This window comes from Dromiciops gliroides, chromosome 6 (genome assembly GCF_019393635.1).
Source record: "Dromiciops gliroides isolate mDroGli1 chromosome 6, mDroGli1.pri, whole genome shotgun sequence".
Classification (NCBI taxonomy): Eukaryota; Metazoa; Chordata; class Mammalia; order Microbiotheria; family Microbiotheriidae; genus Dromiciops; species Dromiciops gliroides.
Genome location: NC_057866.1, coordinates 106439726 through 106456371, shown reverse-complemented (window position 1 = coordinate 106456371; position 16646 = coordinate 106439726). Strand labels below are relative to the sequence as shown.

Here is a 16646-nt window from a genome sequence, read left to right as displayed (position 1 = left end):
GCTCCTGGTGGGTACAGTGGGGGAAAGGAGACCCTTAAGGGTCAAATTGCCTTTTGTCTTCTCTGGGGCTGGGTGTGGGCTTTGGCCAGAGGTTGGGATGGGGCTGAGGGCTGCTTAACGTTTCCCCAGAATGTGACCCAGAGCAGTGTGAGGCCCAGCCTGATCCTCAGTGTCGCCAGGACCAGATGGTGATTGCCGGCCGGCTCGGGGACACTTGCTGCATCTCCTCTTTCTGTGGTATGGCATCTCTGTTAATGAAGCAGGACTCCCTCTCTCCCACTCCTCACCCACAGAGAAAATCAAACCCCTTATGGTGACATCGTTGTCTGTAAGGATCAATGACCCCCTAACGAAGGCAGAAGGAGGCAGTGACTTATCTCAGCATCTCCAGTATCTGTGATGCCCAAGTTACCCATCACCAGGTCTCTTCCTCCCTATCTGGGCCCATGCTGGCCTGTTAAGAAAAGGATCAAGCAAAGATTTTCTCCAGATGCAGGGACTGGTGGAAGGGGGAGGAGGGCCCAGCTATATGCCCAACATCACAGACTGGTCTCAGTCCCTGTCACTGGGGCAGAATTGGGAGAGGCTGATGAGGACATCACAGATAAAAGGCACTGGCTTATATGCAGTAGAAAGAGCCCTGGTCTGGAAAACAGGAGACCTAAGTTTTAATTCTGAGACCCGAGATCAAATCTAGCCCCAGACACTTACTGGCTGTGTGACCCTGGGCAAGTCACTTAACATCCCTTTGCCTCAGTTTCCCCATATGCAAAATGGGGGATGATAATAGTACCTACCTCCTGAAGTTGTTGTGGGGATCAAAAGAAATAATATTTATCAAGAATTTAGGGGGCAGATAGGTAGCACAGTGGATAAAGCACTGGCCCTGGATTCAGGAGGACCTGAGTTAAAATCCGGCTTCAAACACTTGACAGTTACTAGCTCTGTGAGCCTGGACAAATCACTTAACCCTCATTGCCCCACCAAAAAAAAAAAAAAAAAAGAATTTAGCACAGTGTTTGGCACAGAGTAAGTGCTATGTAAATGTTAGCTATCCTTCCCCTCCTCCTCCTCCTCCAGTCCTGGTTCTGCCACCTGCTCACTGTGTGACCTTAGGCAAGGACACGCAGGAGAACTTTCTGATTAAGCCTTCCCTAGGAGAGGCCCACTATAAGGCCTTGAAAACCCCATCCCTGGTTTAGGTGCAGACCTCACTTTCCAGCTCCTGCTCTGGTCCAAGACTCTATACCTGGCCACACCGACTTCCAGATCCTCCCTGTTCCAATTGATATGGTCTTTTTTACTCTCTTCCTGCATAAACAGCTTGTGATGCTTGTCCGGACCCGATCCCCATGTGTCAGGAAGGGGAGGTGCTCACGGTGGACAGCGACACTGCAGAGCTTTGTTGCCCAGTCTATCGCTGTGGTGAGTCTGTTGTGGAGGGAACTGTCCACAGGTACAGGGCATGGGACCCTACAGTGACACTTCCTGCTGCTGGTGCCCTAGGTCCCTGCTAAAAGGCCCTGCCTTAGGACCAATTGGGAGAGTGCCTTTCTCTTAAGGAAACCCCAGAAAGGTCAGGTTTGGGCCTCATTAAGCCCCTAAAACAAATTATTCAGGCCCCAAACAAAGTATGGTGTTACCCTGCATAATCAGGGGGGAGATAGGTCACAACTGCTGCAAAGTCTAGAGTATTTTTTAAAGGGATCTAGGTTTAATATTTTCAAGATTCCACAGGTTCTTAAGGTACCTGTATACCCTCTCTTGGAGCATTATAGAGGCCTGACTGAAGAGGCTTGTTTCAAGACTTTCCAGGTGTATCCACTTCCCATTGAGAACTTGAGCTTCCCAACATGCTGATATATATCCCTCAAGTGCTTAGTACAGTGCCTGACACTTTTAGTAGGCATTTAATAAATAATAGAGTGACCTCATCTTAATGTGTGTGTTACTTTAAAAAATTCACAGAAATCTATTTTCTCTCCTTCCCCTCCTACCCCATTGGAAAAAAGGGGGAAAAGCAAATTGCTCATAATAAATATGTAGAGTTAAGCAAAACAAATCCCTTTATTGGGCATATACAAAAATCTCTGCTTTCATTCTGCACCCTGAATCCATCACCTCTGGCAGGAGGTAGTTAGCATGTGTCATCATCGGTCCCCTGGAATAATAGAGAGCACACTTAACACTTGCTAGCTGTGTGACCCTGGGCTGTTTCACACCCTCCTTTGTACAACATTTTGGTCACTTTTCTTGTGGGCAATGGGGGTTAAGTGACTTGCCCAGGGTCACGCAGTTAGTGTCAAGTGTCTGAGGCTGAATTTGAACTCAGGTCCTCCTGACTCCAGGGCTGGTGCTCTATCCACTGTGCCACTTAGCTGCCCCTCTTAGGGTAACTTTTGAACAAGGATCTGGTTCCTCAGAGGTTAAGCCATCAAATCCAGTTACCCAGCAGACAGGCTTAGCCAGTTCTACATAGAGTGAGGCACACCCAAGGCTAGACCATCTCTGCCCTCTTATTTACCTCTTGTACTCTTTCCCTTTCTCCTTCTCTCCCTCTTGTCATCTCTCAGGTCTTTCCAATTGATTTTAAAGCAAGTTTGTTCTTCTAGGAAAGTCACTGGTGCCACCCTCGATGCCTTCCTTTACACATTATGTTCACATCAATCAACCACCCCTATTGAGATGATCACGAAGTCCAAATCCCGGAAATTAAATTTAAGGAGCTTTTTATTGGAAAGTCTTACATTGTTAATATTAGCACGGCACAAGAGAAAACCCTGGGCTACCCAAAGACCCTTAGTGACAGGCTAGAGAGATGAGCTCAGCTCATCCTAGAGGTTTCAGGAATGTTGGATATGAAACTGTTTAGACACATAGTCCCATGTCAAGACATCCCCATAGTTTCATGCTCAGACAATGGGTGGTTACTTTCAGGATTCCTGGTCTAACCTGTTCTCTTTTCCTTCCAGAATGCCAGACCTTTCGCTGCCCCCAACTGCAGTGTGGCTTGGGCACGTCTCTGGTGGAGGTGTGGAGCCCTGAGAGATGTTGTCCTTATAAGTCATGTGGTAAGTGAACCCCTTGGCAACAATGCCTAGCCTGAGGGCATAGGTTGGCACCTGGACTCTTCTCCTGCTGGGCCCTCTCAGTCTCAAGGAGACTGTGAGCTTGGACCATGCCATGATGGTAGTAGTTTCTGAAATCTGACTACTTCCAAAGGGTTTCCCACGAGGGGGTGTGGCAAACCCCTTACCTCCCCATCATGCTGAGTGCTAAGAGTCCTTGGGTCTTTTCCCTCCCTGAGCAGAGGAGAGTGAGAAACACTCTACAATGCACCTGGACGTTTGCTAGTGTAAAACCTATTTTTTTCCCAACTTGAAGACAATCTCTTACTTTATAGGCTACCTTGATTAACCTTATCACTCTGTCCTTTGAAGCTAGAGCTTGTGTTTTTTCTAAGATGTATATGTGTGTGTATACATTATATATGTATAAATGTCCAATAAATGAGGATAAGATTCAAAATCCTTTTATTTGGTTAAAAAGCTTGGAGCCACAAAAATATAAACTTCATAGTGTCTAGTTTTTTTGTTTTTTGTTTTGTTTTTTAGTGAGGCAGTTGGGGTTAAGTGACTTGCCCAGGGTCACACAGCTAGTAAGTGTTAAGTGTCTGAGGCTGGATTTGAACTCAGGTACTCCTGACTCCAGAGCCAGTGCTCTATCCACTGTGCCACCTAGCTGCCCCTAGTGCCTAGTTTTTGTTTCTGTTTTGTTTTTTTGTGAGGCAATGGGGGTTAAGTGACTTGCCCAGGGTCACACAGCTAGTAAGTGTTAAGTGTCTGAGGCTGGCTTTGAACTCAGGTACTCCTGACTTCAGGGCCAGTGCTCTATCCACTGCACCACCTAGCTGCCCCTAGTGCCTAGTTTTTAAAGACACATTTTGGCAAAGCTTGAACAAAGTAGTTTTTATTTCTTTTTTTTTAAGTTTTATTAATAGCTTCAATTTTTACATCATGGTCATTTCTACTTTGGAGAGCCTTCCCTTCCAGCACACCGCCCCCAAACCCCAAAACAAAACAACTTCACCAGCAATCTCACCCACCAGGGTAGGTAACGCTCCACTCTACAACCATAGTCAGTGGATTAGACATTAGACTTGGGAGGGGCCTCAGTGCTGTCTTATAGATAAGGAAAGCAAGGCCCAGCGAGGTTGCTCCAGGTCACACGGGTCGTATACCACAGAGACAGGATTTGAACCCAAGTCCTCTGACTCCAAAGGCAGCATGCTTCCCACTGAGCCATGCTGTCCTCCACCTTTCTAATAAAAGGCGGGCACTACATTTCCTCATCTCTCCTCTGGGATCAAGCTTGGTCACTAGAGCCTGAAAAACAAGAGTTTTGAACAGAGAGGAGGATAGGAAGCAGGTTTTATCCCACTTACCTTTGAAGACTGGTTTCCAGAAGTGGAGGGTGGCTCTCATTGCTTCCTCCCCACCGTCCATCCCTTCCCTCTGCTTGAGAAAGCTTTGGTGTTCATTTTCTGGGTTCCAGAACACCACCTACTTCCCTACTCTTGGCTACAACTCACCTGGGGAAATAGAGAGCCTGAGGTCTTTTCTGGAGGGCTGTGTGTGTACCTGATGCCTGCACTTAGGAGTCCAGGTTCTGGGACTGCAGCCTTGGTACCAATGGGCCGTCCCAAAATAAGCCTGGTTCTGGTCTTTCCTATCTTTCAGAATGTGACTGTGACACGATCCCTGTACCCAAGTGCCACCTGGTAAGTATCCCGTGCCTCTCTTTCCTTTGCTTCATCTCTTGGATTCTCCTCCATCCTTTCCACTTTCTTACCCTCTGTTGACTCCTTCCTTTAATTGGGAGGAAAGAAATGGTGGGAGGAGGCTCTCTGGGGAGTTGGGAGCTAAGCTTTCTCACTGACTTATTCCGTTACTTTGAATGAGTCAGAAAAAAATCAGACGTTATTAAAACTAGAGATGCCCACCTGTTTTTACAAACGTGGAAACCGAGTTCCAAAGAATGGAGGAGGCTTTTTCAAGGTGACACAGCAAGTTAGTGGCAGAGTCAAGATAAAAACCAGGCCCTGTGACTCCTGTGCCCTTTCCCTTCACCCCCAAGCTGTCTGCATTAGTCTTTCTGGACTTCTGTTCCTACATCTTTAAAATGGGAATGATAAACTTTTACTTGTGACCCTCTCAGAGATAGACCCTTAGTTGTGCTTTGGGTGGACTTGCCTCTCTTCATTAACTGACTATGCTAAGAGTTTAGGAAGAAATACATTGAATATCCCAGATTTCCCCAGGGCTGCCAGGCCACCCTCCAGTGTGAGGAAACAGTAGCCAAGGCAGGGATGCCCAGGCTTTTTCCAGCTGCTACCCTGGGCAGAAAGACTGGGTAGCCATAGGAGAGTGACGCTGAGCTCTGTGTGCATACAGTGGGAGCTACAGCAGCTTGATACAGAGTTCACGCAGAGTGACAAGAATGTGTGCGATTGTGTCAAGTACAATTGTGGTGAGTATATAAGGGAAACAATAGGGTGTTGGCAAGGCCTATCCAGACCCAAGGGCTCCAGTCTCCCCCTGTACTTAAGTAACAAACTTGTGAGCACTAGGGATGGGGTGGATGGGTGGGAAGCTGGTATAGAGGACTTATCTTCCTCCCCCGGGATGATGGCAGTGATCAGTGTGTGTCCCCCATGACCAGTGAAGGCTCCAGTCTGCCTGAGCCAGGACCGTGGGGTCCTGCAGCCTGGTCAGAAGGTGGTGGAGCTCTCAGCTGATGGTGTCTGCAGTACTTCCCACTGTACTGATGTGCTTGACCCCCACACTAGCTTCTACCAGATCAACACTACATCTGTCATCTGTGATGTACAGTGTGAGGAGGTAAGACTCTACACAGTGCGTCTTGGGGGGCCTGGTGGAAACCTTTCCTTTTCTTCTGGGATGTTGACTGACTTCAGGGGTTCATAACCTTCCAGAAGCAAGAGACGAATGAATGAATGAATGAATGAATGAATGGGAAACTGTGTCCAATCAAGGATTCTAAGTAGGATATTCATCAAGTCCTTGGGAGTGGGTATGGGGGGTTTAATGTTTTAGAGGAATGGAGAGAAGGTGGCAAGTTGTTAAGAAAAGAAAGCAGGGTCATAGCAAACCATGACCCATGACTCAGAGGACTGTTCTAGAAGATATAAGCCTGAGGCAATACTTCTGAAGTATCTGGAGGATGGTGGCCAGTTGTTCCCTACCTCCATGGGTGTGTGGGAGGGGGTGGGGGAGGGAGAAGGGAAAGTGGGAGAGAGACAGAGAGAAAAGGAAGAAAGGAGGGCAGGAGAAAAGAAGGAAGAGAAAGAGAAAGAAAGGAAAGGAGGAAGGAAGGAAGGGAAAGAGAAAGGAAGGAAGGAGGGAAGAAAGGAAAGAGGGAAGGAAGGGAAAGAGAGTACACGAAGCAGAAATGCAGCAAGATTTCAAGTTGGATACCCAGAAGAGACAGATCTGGACCTTAGCTTTATTGGTGCCTGGAGTTGGATGTGTGGCCTTGCCTGGAGACTCGAAAAGGGATGGGCTGGGTGACTTCCTGAATTTCCCATATCTCAGCAAGTTTCTTGTTCTGTTTCTCCTGTATCCTTTCTGAGTCCTGTGGTGATTTGGAGGCTGTGTGAGATGCTTGGAAAGACATCCAGGATGAAGGGATAACTGGCAGGCATAGGGTTACGTGTCTCAGGGTTGGATTGACTTGGCTGAATTTACAGAACCAAGAGTACCAGCCTCCCCAGGACCTGGCCACTTGCTGTGGCTCCTGCAAGAATGTATCCTGCCTCTTCACATTTCCCAATGGCACTGAGGTCACATTTCTGGTGAGCCTTTCCTCTTCCCCCAGCCAGTGACTCCATGGAAGTAGTTTTGGTCTAAGCCTCTCTCCTCCTCCCCTCCCCTGGGCCAAAGCTTGATCCCAGAACTCTCTTCTAGAAAAGTGGGGTGGATGACCAGCAATGCCCAGAGGACTGGGCCTATTTGGGGCAGGGCTAGGTAGCAGCTGCGGTTTATTTTTTTATTCGGGAGTGCCCCCCCCCAAACCTGCTGGTCATTTGTTTGCACCATACATTCATTTAATGCTTTTACCTTCCCAAAATACTTTACATTGGTTGTACCATCTGAACATGAGCTCCTTGAGGGTAGGGAATATTTCAATTGTCTCTATATCCCCAGCATTAGTCGGACAGTCAGTCAAACATCATTTATTAAGTTCTTATGATATGCTGCCCACTGTGCTGAGTTCTGGGGATATGAAGACAGGTAAAAACAGAATCTCTGCTCTCAAGGAGCTCACACTTTAATGGAGATGGGAGCATACAAATCATCATGTACGTACAAGAGATATACAGTGTAAAAGGAAGTTAGGATCAGAGAAAAGGCATGGCCATGAGAAGGGAGACTGTGAAAGGCTTCCTGAAGAAGATGGGATTTGAGCTGAGTCTCCAAAGAAGCCAGGGGAGCCAGGAAGTGGAGGTGAGAAGGAGATCATTCCAGTCACAACCCTGTGCCTGGCATACAGTTGTCACTTAATAAACGCTTGTTGATTGAGTCTCATAGTGACCTTGTGAAAGAAGTTGGGCAGGGATTATTATATCTACTTTACAGAGGACACTGAGACTCAGAGATGGTGAGTGACTTTCCCAAGTTCACACAGTAAGTTCCACTCCCTGGGCATCAGTTTCCTTTTCTGTAAAATGATTGGTCAAATGAGATAACTTCTAAGGTCCTTTTCCAGCTCTCAGATTCTGTTTTTTTTTTTTTTTTTTTATAAAATTAGTGGCAAAATCTAGACCAGAACCCAGGTCATCTTCCTCTAAGTTCAATGCTCTTTTTTAAAACCACTAGCCATGGTATATAGACACAGACTTGTAACATAGAAGCCAGGAATCATCCCTCGTTTTGTCCTTATGGCAGAAACCAGTCTGGTCCCCAGTAATAGGGTGGGTACACCTCACATAAGGTCTCCTTCAGCCCTCAGGGAATGGTTTCTTTGCCCAGACCCTCTGGGCTAACTGTACTTTACACATCTCACTTCCAGCCTGGAGCATCTTGGATCTCAGACTGTGCTCGTCATGATTGTAGTAGCACAGCCCTGGGCGTGGTCCTGGTTGTGTCCCCCATCACCTGCCCACCCCTCAATGAGACTGAATGTGGGAAGGTAAGGGGCATGGGTATAGATTGTTCAGGTGGGCCACTGACCCAGGGCATTGTATAGGAGATCTCTCCAGCCCCTCAAGTTTCAGTTTCCTTTTAGGTCAGGGCATACCTTGGAGCATGAAAGGACAAAGGGAATATCTCCTTTTCCTTCTAATCCTGTCATATACCAACCTATCTATGCATCCAATGCATCCATCCATGCATTCATCCATCCATCCACCTGTCCATCCACCTATCTATCCATCCATCCATCCATCCATCCATCCATCCATCCATCCATCCATCCATCCATCCATCCATCCATCCATCCATCCATCTATCCATATCCCTCCCAAGTTGCTACACACACAAGTACATTCTACTATTGATGTTCAAAGATTGGCAGTTAATATCTAGAATTTAGCTTAGGCAATGGGACTGAGACATCATGGCTTTGAAAGCAGGACAATCTGAGTTCAAATCCCACTTCTAGTATATATGTGACCCTGGACATATCACTTCCAGGCAATTTTCAAAGACTATACATTGCAGAGAAGGTAAATAAAATTTCTTCACCAGGAACCTTCTTTGCCAATGAAATTACAGACTTAGTCCCTATCCCTTTCCATAGGAGTGAATGTATCATTCATGCCTCAAGGGAAGACTTTTGTCCCTTCTGGTGTTTGGACCTTAACTTTGACTAATGTTGAAAGAACTGTAGGTGTAGGCCCTCAGGAAAACTTAGGGAGGGACATTATAGCCATCTTCATATAAACAAAGGTTTGTCACTGGGAGGAAGGGTTAGACTTGTTCTGTTTTGGCCCCAAAGGGAAGAACTAGGAACACTGGGACAGACCTGCATGGTGGCAGATTTAGGCTCAACGTAAGGGACATGCTCCCAATAACTTTTTAATATCTGCCAGGGTAATGGGCTTCCTTGAAAGGTGGCGAGTTCCCTACCACGGGAGGCATTCAAACAGAGGCAAGATGTCAGGGTTACCAGGGAGGGAATTCTATTTCAGGTCTGGGTTGGATGTGATGCCTCAGATACCCCTTTCAAGTTCTGATGCTGTGTGCTATCAAGCAGTTTCTGAATATTACTTATGATTAATGGGTACATATATGCATGCATGATACATATGTACATTCACATACCTACATACACAAATACATTCATTCTCAGGGTAATATCATAGCAATAGGATGAGTTTTCATGCCTCAAAGACTGCCAGCCCCCAGGCATCACTTCACTCTTCTCCATCTCTACCTCTGTCATAGGAATCCACAGGGAGGAGAAGGAAATTCCATATGCAGAATTAGAACCCAGATCTCCTGACTCCCAGTCCAGGCCCCTTTTGAGCCACAAATACAGGGTTGTGGAGCCCTCCCTGAATCTAGGGGTCAACCACTAGTGTTGAAGAAGAGCAGGGGCCTTGGATGGCCAGAGAAGGCACCTGGGAGTGGGGAGGAAAGTGACACCTAGATAAGGGCAGGTATTCATCAGGGCAAAGCCATATCATCATCCCCAGGACCTAGGTCTTTCCCCATGCCCGCAATCATACCTAGTGGTCCCAAGCCCCATGTGGATTCATGCTGGGTAGGAAAACATCAGGACTTTCATGAGAGGACCCAGGACACCTCTTCTCTGGTCATCTCTGGCTGCAGAAGCCAGGAAGAAGAGCAGGACCTGACCCTAGGCTGGGCTCAGAGTGTCCAGTCGGGCCAGGAAGGGAAAGCAGATATTTGACCTGAATTGTCAGGATAACTCTCCACCCTTCCTCACTGTGCTGTGGCCTCAGACCCTGGGCATATAGATACTTTCCTGAAAAATGCCTTGTTGAGCTTTTGGGGGGCATACCTGTGGGTAGTATGAAGCAGGGGCATGAGATAATCCCAGAGCTGATCTCCTGCCTCTCTCTCCATCCTCCTCTGTGTGTAGGTGGGGGGCTCCGTGGTACCTTCTCTGGAGGGATGCTGCAAGACATGTGAGTACCCCAGCCCCTGCCGTGACTTCAGAGGGGCTCTGAGACTGGGTGGCACAGTGCTGGGGGCAGGGGGAGTTTCCTGCGTTCCTGGTGGATCCTACTGTTCCTGATGGCGGCGGGGCCTCGGGCGAGACCCTGGGTGAACAATGACTGCTTGGGTGTGACTGGGCACAGTTCTTCCATGTGCCACATGCCTGTCCTGGGGACTTGCTAGAGCTGGCCTTGTGCATCTGGTTAGACAAGTGAGCACCTATTCCAGGCCTCCTGTGGGCCAGGGACTGTTTTGGGCAAATCCAGATGCTTGAGGCCTTTACGTTCTACTAGAGGAGATGAGAGCACATGTAAGAACACAAGCTGAGCAGTTAAATCCAAGGCAGTTGGGGAGGGGGAGGGCATTAAGGGGGGAGGAGGGAGATCCGGAAAGACCTCATGCAGAAGATGGTGCTTGACCTGCGTCATAAGGGAAGAGAGTCATTCTATGAAGTGGCAGTAAGGAAGGCATGCCTGGGGGATGATCAGTGCAAGGGCCCAGAGGCCGGAGATGGAGTGTGAGTGTGACACAGAGAGGCCAGTTTGGCTGGATCACAGAGCATCGGGAGGGGAGCAATGTCCACTGAGGCTGATAAAGGAGAGCCTTTTCCCCAGGAGATCAGGCTCCTGGGTTGTCAGCTGCAGGAGTCTGTGTACTTCTTCCATGGCCGCATGATGCAGAGGAAGGGAAAGGATACCAGCTCTGGACCCTGAGGATGGGGGTTCAGATCCCGCCTCTGCTGCCTATTGCCTTGTGGTCTTGGGGAAATCTTTGAACCTCCCGGGCCACGGGGTTGGACTTGATGGCCTCTGGTCCCTTCTTGCTCCAGGTCTGTGATGCTCTGCGCAGCTTGCCCCTGGAGTGGCCCAGACTGCCCTGGGGCCATGCCCCAATCCTTACTTACCCAGGGGGAGGGATCAGGTGGATCTGCCCTGGGCTTCCTCCAGCCACACATTCTGGCCATGTGGGACATCCAGAAGCAGCTTTACCTTGGAGGCCAGGTGTTCTTAACCTGGGGTCCATGAACCCCCCAGGGGTCTGTGAGGACAGAGGGCCCATGAACTTGAAAGGGAAAAAAATCCATCTTTGTTTCAATCTAACTGTAATCCTCTGTATTGTTTTATGCATTTAAAAACACAGTTCCAAGTAGGGGTCTCTTGGCTTCAGCAGGCTGCCAGAGGGGTGTGTGACTCAGGAAAGGTTACTAAGCTTCTGCCCCAGACAGTCCCTGTGGGTGGGCCCCCAAATACCTTCATGCCCCAGATCCCCATAAGGGCAGCCTAAGTTGGGGGATGCAGGTGGCCTGGGTGTGTGATCTATTACTCCTGTGCCTGATCCCAAGGCTCCTCAGCCTCCTTCCCTCCTGGTACCTGCCCCCTCCCTGCACTCTCCCTCCTTGGACCCTCTCTCCAATCCCCTGTTGGATCACCCTCCTCTTCCCTCATGACCCACTTTTCTCACATCCTGAGTATGACCTGCGGCCTTGTCCGGCTCTTCCCAGGTTTCCCGGGAGCCCTGTTTCTGCTCCCAGTTAGCCCTGCCTCTTCTCCAAGGGTTAGTGCCCGCTGTCACCCAGGTCAGTGGGAGTGAAGGCAAATCGGCTTTCCATTAGTGATTCTGAAAATGGTCCCTCAGCTCCCTAGGGAAAGGGCAGGAGGGAGGGCTGGGGGAGGACAGGGGAGAGTTTGTGCCTCTGCCCCTGCCAGCAAGGCCTTCCCAGTCATCCCACTGGCCATCCTTGGTCTTCAGATGTGGGCAGTGAGCTGGCCCCCAAAGCATGCATGTGTGCACCCGTGTAGTGCTTGCTTCCTATTGTCCACCCAGAGACTAAAAGCTGCTTTGCTCCTGCTTCTTACTGAACACCCCAGGATGTGGCTGCATCCCCCAGGCCCAGGGCCACTCAAGTTACAGACTGTTAGGACACCCACCCACTTCCATCTGAACTGTCCTAGGATGATTAAGACAAAAGGGCTAATTGGATTTAATTCAATTCAACAAAACATAATTTTTTGAATTGAGGGAAACTGAAATAGAGGCTGAGTGGTTTGGCCAAGTCTCCTTTGGCCCTGATTCCTTGACTTCTCATCCAGTGTTCCATACCCCCAGCTCCATGTCCCATTGCTGCAGGATGTCCTGTTGCTGGACTGCCGCTCCCCCAGCGTGGCCTCCTCCACTGTCCCTGCTCCCATCTCTCATTCTCCCCTACAGACTGGTGCCCAGCGCTGAGGATTGCAGGACTTGGGCTCACTGGGCTGCTTTCTCACCACCAAACCCAGATATGCAGCCTGCTAGTTCTTTTCCCTCAGATGGGGATATTCTTCCTCCCACAGAGTCAGGCCCTGGGAGCTGTGAGGGCTAGGGCATAGTAGTGCATGAGTTGAGAGTAGCTCAGGGGTCTCAGTGCATGATAGCTGAGTGCCTGGGAAACCCCGCCTTTCCCTTCTTCACCCCTCTCCTGCCCCAGGGGGCAAGTAATCTGGGTGGTTGGGTCAACCTCAATCAGCTTCCCTTGTCTCTCCCTAGGTAAGGAGGATGGGCGGTCCTGTAAGAAGGTGACTGTCCGAATGACCATCCGGAAGGGTGACTGCCGAAGCAACACACCAGTGCGTTGTAGGCCCCTGGGGACAGGGGCCCTGTGGTCAGGACTGGGCTGGGCCGGAGCACCCCAGTTAGCTTGGTTGGGGATAGAGAGGCCAGGTTGGGAGGGGGAGGCTATGGGGCTGGGCTGGGTTGAATTGTTCCAGGGGGGAAAGGTGGCAGCTTCCCCAGGCCTCCCATCCCCACTGTCTGCCTCAGGTGAACATTGTGAGCTGTGATGGGAAGTGCCCCTCTGCAAGCATCTACAACTACAACATCAACACCTATGCTCGCTTCTGCAAGTGCTGCCGGGAGATGGGCCTACATCGCCGCTCGGTGCAGCTCTTTTGCACAGGAAACGCCTCATGGGTGCCTTACACCATCCAGGAGCCCACAGACTGTGCCTGCCAGTGGTTCTGACACCTTTATTTCAAGGAAGAGCTGGCTAGTGGCCCTCCTCCTCCTCCCTCCTTCAACTTCCCCAATCTTCCAGGGGGTCATAGGGCTATTTCCCTGGCTCCTGTCCCTTCCTTACACCTTTGCAGGGGGAGGGGCTGGGAGCAATTTCAACCCCATGACCTTCAGATTCACAAGGACCCCTGGCCATGGGCAGCTTGGCAGCAAATGTGCTGTAGGGGTCAAGAAGGCCAGTCCCAAACGCTGAGCAGAGCTCATCACAGAAAGCCCTTCCCTTCCCCTGCTTCCTGATGAGGATATTGTCTTGTACAGTTTGACTAGCGCTTAGCACAGAGGCAAGGGGATGCATTTCTACTTTAGGAGAAACAGGAGACCTGCTGAGTCCCTCAGCCCACTCTTTCTAGTGATGCATGGATGGATGGAGAGCATAATATGGAAGTTTGGAGACTGGCCACCTCTGGTCACTCTGCCTCTTTAGCCAAACAAAGAGGGACGTGGATGATAGGATCCCATTGGTGCATGAAGGCTTTGATTTAGCTGCTAACATCCTGGTTTTGAGAAAGCATAGATTAATTGCAACAGGGAGGTTGAAGGGGCTGGGGAGAGGGAGCTTCTGTCCTTAGAGGAATCCCATGAGGACAGGGTGCCTGCTGGCTGTCTCTGGTTCTTCTGAGGGGCAAGGAACTGACTAAATGGTCCAGAGAACACCTTTTATCTCAAGGAAATACTGCCTGATTCTCATTTATGGGTATGCATTTAAAGGTCTAGGCATGCATATAGTATTCTTCATTCCTGGTAGAAGCCTGTGGCCTCCTTCATGGCTTAATGGGGGTAGCTGAATGAGAGAAGGAATGATTCATTCGTTAGGGCGCTCCAGGCTAGACCAAAGTCCCTTAACTCCAAAGCAGCCTGTCTCCCTCTGAGGCAGTTTTTCTCCTTCGTGACGCCTCTGAATGCTCCCAGGAGTTCTGCTGACTGGCCACCTTTGATCTTGGCCTTCAAACAAACCTTCCAGTCTCTGTAACAGTTTCTGATGTGAGACTCCAGAAATGTTTTGAAGAGAAATCTGGCACAGAGGGAGACAGGGTTTCTAATCTCTTCCATTTGCAGAATCCCTAGCTCTGAAGACTTCAGGGCATATTTTCCCAGTGAAACAGCATTCAAGATGGAAGATGGCAATGCTTCCAACATTGTTGCATGAGCATTTGGCCCAGAGTCCACTGCTGAGCCTGGGGATGCCCTCCCTGGACTTGGTCTGGAAAACTTGGCACTAGGCTAGAAGAGCTCAGGCTTCTCTCCTCCTCCTGTGCTCACCCCCCCCCCCCATCTCTCTCCCTCTCATGCCCAGCCCCATGCCTCCAGCTCCTTGGTCAACCTGAGCAGCAAACCTACTGGCCAGTCATGAATGTTGAGACCTTGCCTCCCCTTTTCGAGTTTCCCTGGAGGTCCTTCCTAGAGCCCTGTTGATGTCTCCACTGAGGAAGGGGCTGCTTTGGGGTAAAAGGAACACAGGCATTTTTGCCACTTGCAAGTTTTTTACATCCATGTCATTCTTCTGTATCCAATAAACGCCAAGAAGAAAGCTGAGAAGCATATCAGGAGTGTCAAAGTCTCTTTGGTTTGACTTTGGGTTTGGAATGTGGCACCATGTTGGAGGTTGGGGCCAAGTTGGCTGTAACCATCTTGTACGGGGTTAGTATTGGGGGGAGAGTATACCCTCTGGTTGGGGAAAAAGGGGACCCTGCTCTGACCAGTTCAGTAAAAGGCACAGTGTGACATGGTGGGTGGGTCTTGTACTTAGAATTGGGAAAACCTGAAAGATTGAATCTCTTCTCAGGAAATTAGTAGCCATGTGACCTGGGCAAGTCAATCTCTCTGACTTAGTTTCCTTATTTGTAAAATGGGAATGATAATAGCATGTTTTTGTGAGCCTCAGATGAGATTTCTTGGTAAAGTGCTTGGCCGGCCTTAAAGCATTCTATAAATGAGAGCTCAGGATTTAGGGCATTCCACTTATGTGGAAGGGGTTTATCTATGGGTAGAGAACTGACCCCCCCCAATATCTAGCCAAGGGATGAAGAAAGAGAGGACCCTGTAGCCTGGCTTCTCATCAAAGGAGTGGAGGAGAAAGAAGAGCATCTCAGAACTAGAAAGGGATCCTTAGAAATGGCTAGGTAGCACAGTGGATCAAACACTGGGCAATCCCCTAATGGAACTTTATGGTCAAGTGTGTTGGCCCTGGAATCAGGAAGACCCGAGTTCAAATTTACTCCTACACTTACTAGTTACATGGCCCTGAGTAAACCATTTAACATCTATCTACCTTGGTTTCCTCAAGTATGAAAAGGGGATAATAATAGTGTCCAACTCCCAGGGATTGTTGTGAGGATCAAATGAGAGAATATTTGTAAAGTCCTTAGCATAGTGCTTGGTAAACAGTAGGTACTTAATAAATGCTTGTTTCTTTCCTTTCCTCTAACCTGACATACTCACTTTCTACATAAGGAATCAGGCCCAAAGAAGGTTAGGGATTTGCTCAAACACACACCCACCATAAGTGGCAGACTCAGGATTTGACTCTGACAGTGAGTGAGGGGCAGTGCCCAGGGCTGACAACTTCTGACAATGATATGTGAAGGTCCTGATGCCTTTCTGGAAGGTGGAGATAGGGGGTGGTGCTGGCCATTAATTCATGGTAGGCAACTTGGGGAAATTGAACAAGATACCCTCTGATGCCCCTTCCATCTCTAGCTCTATTATCCAGTGTCCCCACAAACTGGTTTGGGGTGAGGAGGAGTGGGGGGGGGGAAGGGTATACACCACAGTACACATGGGATGGGGATGTGTGACCCAGCCCCTGAATGTGTACCAGGAGCTTCTCATTTACATTCCATCCTGGGGACATATACTGTCCATGACTATTGTCTCTGAGGCTGAAGATGAGGGACAGGTTGGTTCGTGGGGAACTGTGCTTCTGTCCCTATAACACAACTCTAAAGAATTGGACTCTCTTGGAAAGAAAATGCTAAAAGCAGCAAACTTTCACATTCAGGTGGGGGCTACCTCCTCTCCAGGGACCTTTTGAAGCCTCCATCCTGACAGTCCTACCAATGAGGAACTTGGGGTTGCTAGAAAGGTCATCATTTCCAACCAGACCTGCATGGTCTTAATAACTCATGGGCAAAATCCAGATTTTTGCTTAGTTCTTGTTGCTTCTCTGGCTTGGGGGTCATGTACTCAATTTTCTGCTGGTACTCTTCAGGGACTTTCTGTCTTCCCTCAAGAAGAAGGGGTCCTTGGGGGCAGCTAGGTGGCACAGTGGATAGAGCACTGGCCCTGGATTCAGGAGAACCTGAGTTCAAATCCAGCCTCAGACACTTGACACTTACTAGCTGTGTGACCCTGGGGAAGTCACTTAACCCTCAATGACCCACAAAAAAAAGAAGA

At 49.1% G+C, this 16646-nt stretch overlaps 1 protein-coding gene across 1 annotated transcript in view; it reads left to right on the top strand.

Annotated features, from left to right (window-relative positions):
- The window catches only part of OTOG (otogelin), a 101210-nt gene extending 86456 nt beyond the window's left edge, over nucleotides 1-14754 (top strand). The window contains exons 46-56 of the mRNA XM_043972247.1: nucleotides 130-237; nucleotides 1324-1425; nucleotides 2973-3071; nucleotides 4740-4780; nucleotides 5454-5529; nucleotides 5722-5900; nucleotides 6770-6874; nucleotides 8092-8211; nucleotides 10129-10174; nucleotides 12729-12808; nucleotides 13002-14754. Coding sequence (XP_043828182.1) covers nucleotides 130-237; nucleotides 1324-1425; nucleotides 2973-3071; nucleotides 4740-4780; nucleotides 5454-5529; nucleotides 5722-5900; nucleotides 6770-6874; nucleotides 8092-8211; nucleotides 10129-10174; nucleotides 12729-12808; nucleotides 13002-13202 — 1157 coding nt within the window. The 3' untranslated portion in view covers nucleotides 13203-14754. The remainder of the gene's footprint in view (nucleotides 1-129; nucleotides 238-1323; nucleotides 1426-2972; nucleotides 3072-4739; nucleotides 4781-5453; nucleotides 5530-5721; nucleotides 5901-6769; nucleotides 6875-8091; nucleotides 8212-10128; nucleotides 10175-12728; nucleotides 12809-13001) is intronic.
- Nucleotides 14755-16646: the final 1892 nt, after the last annotated feature.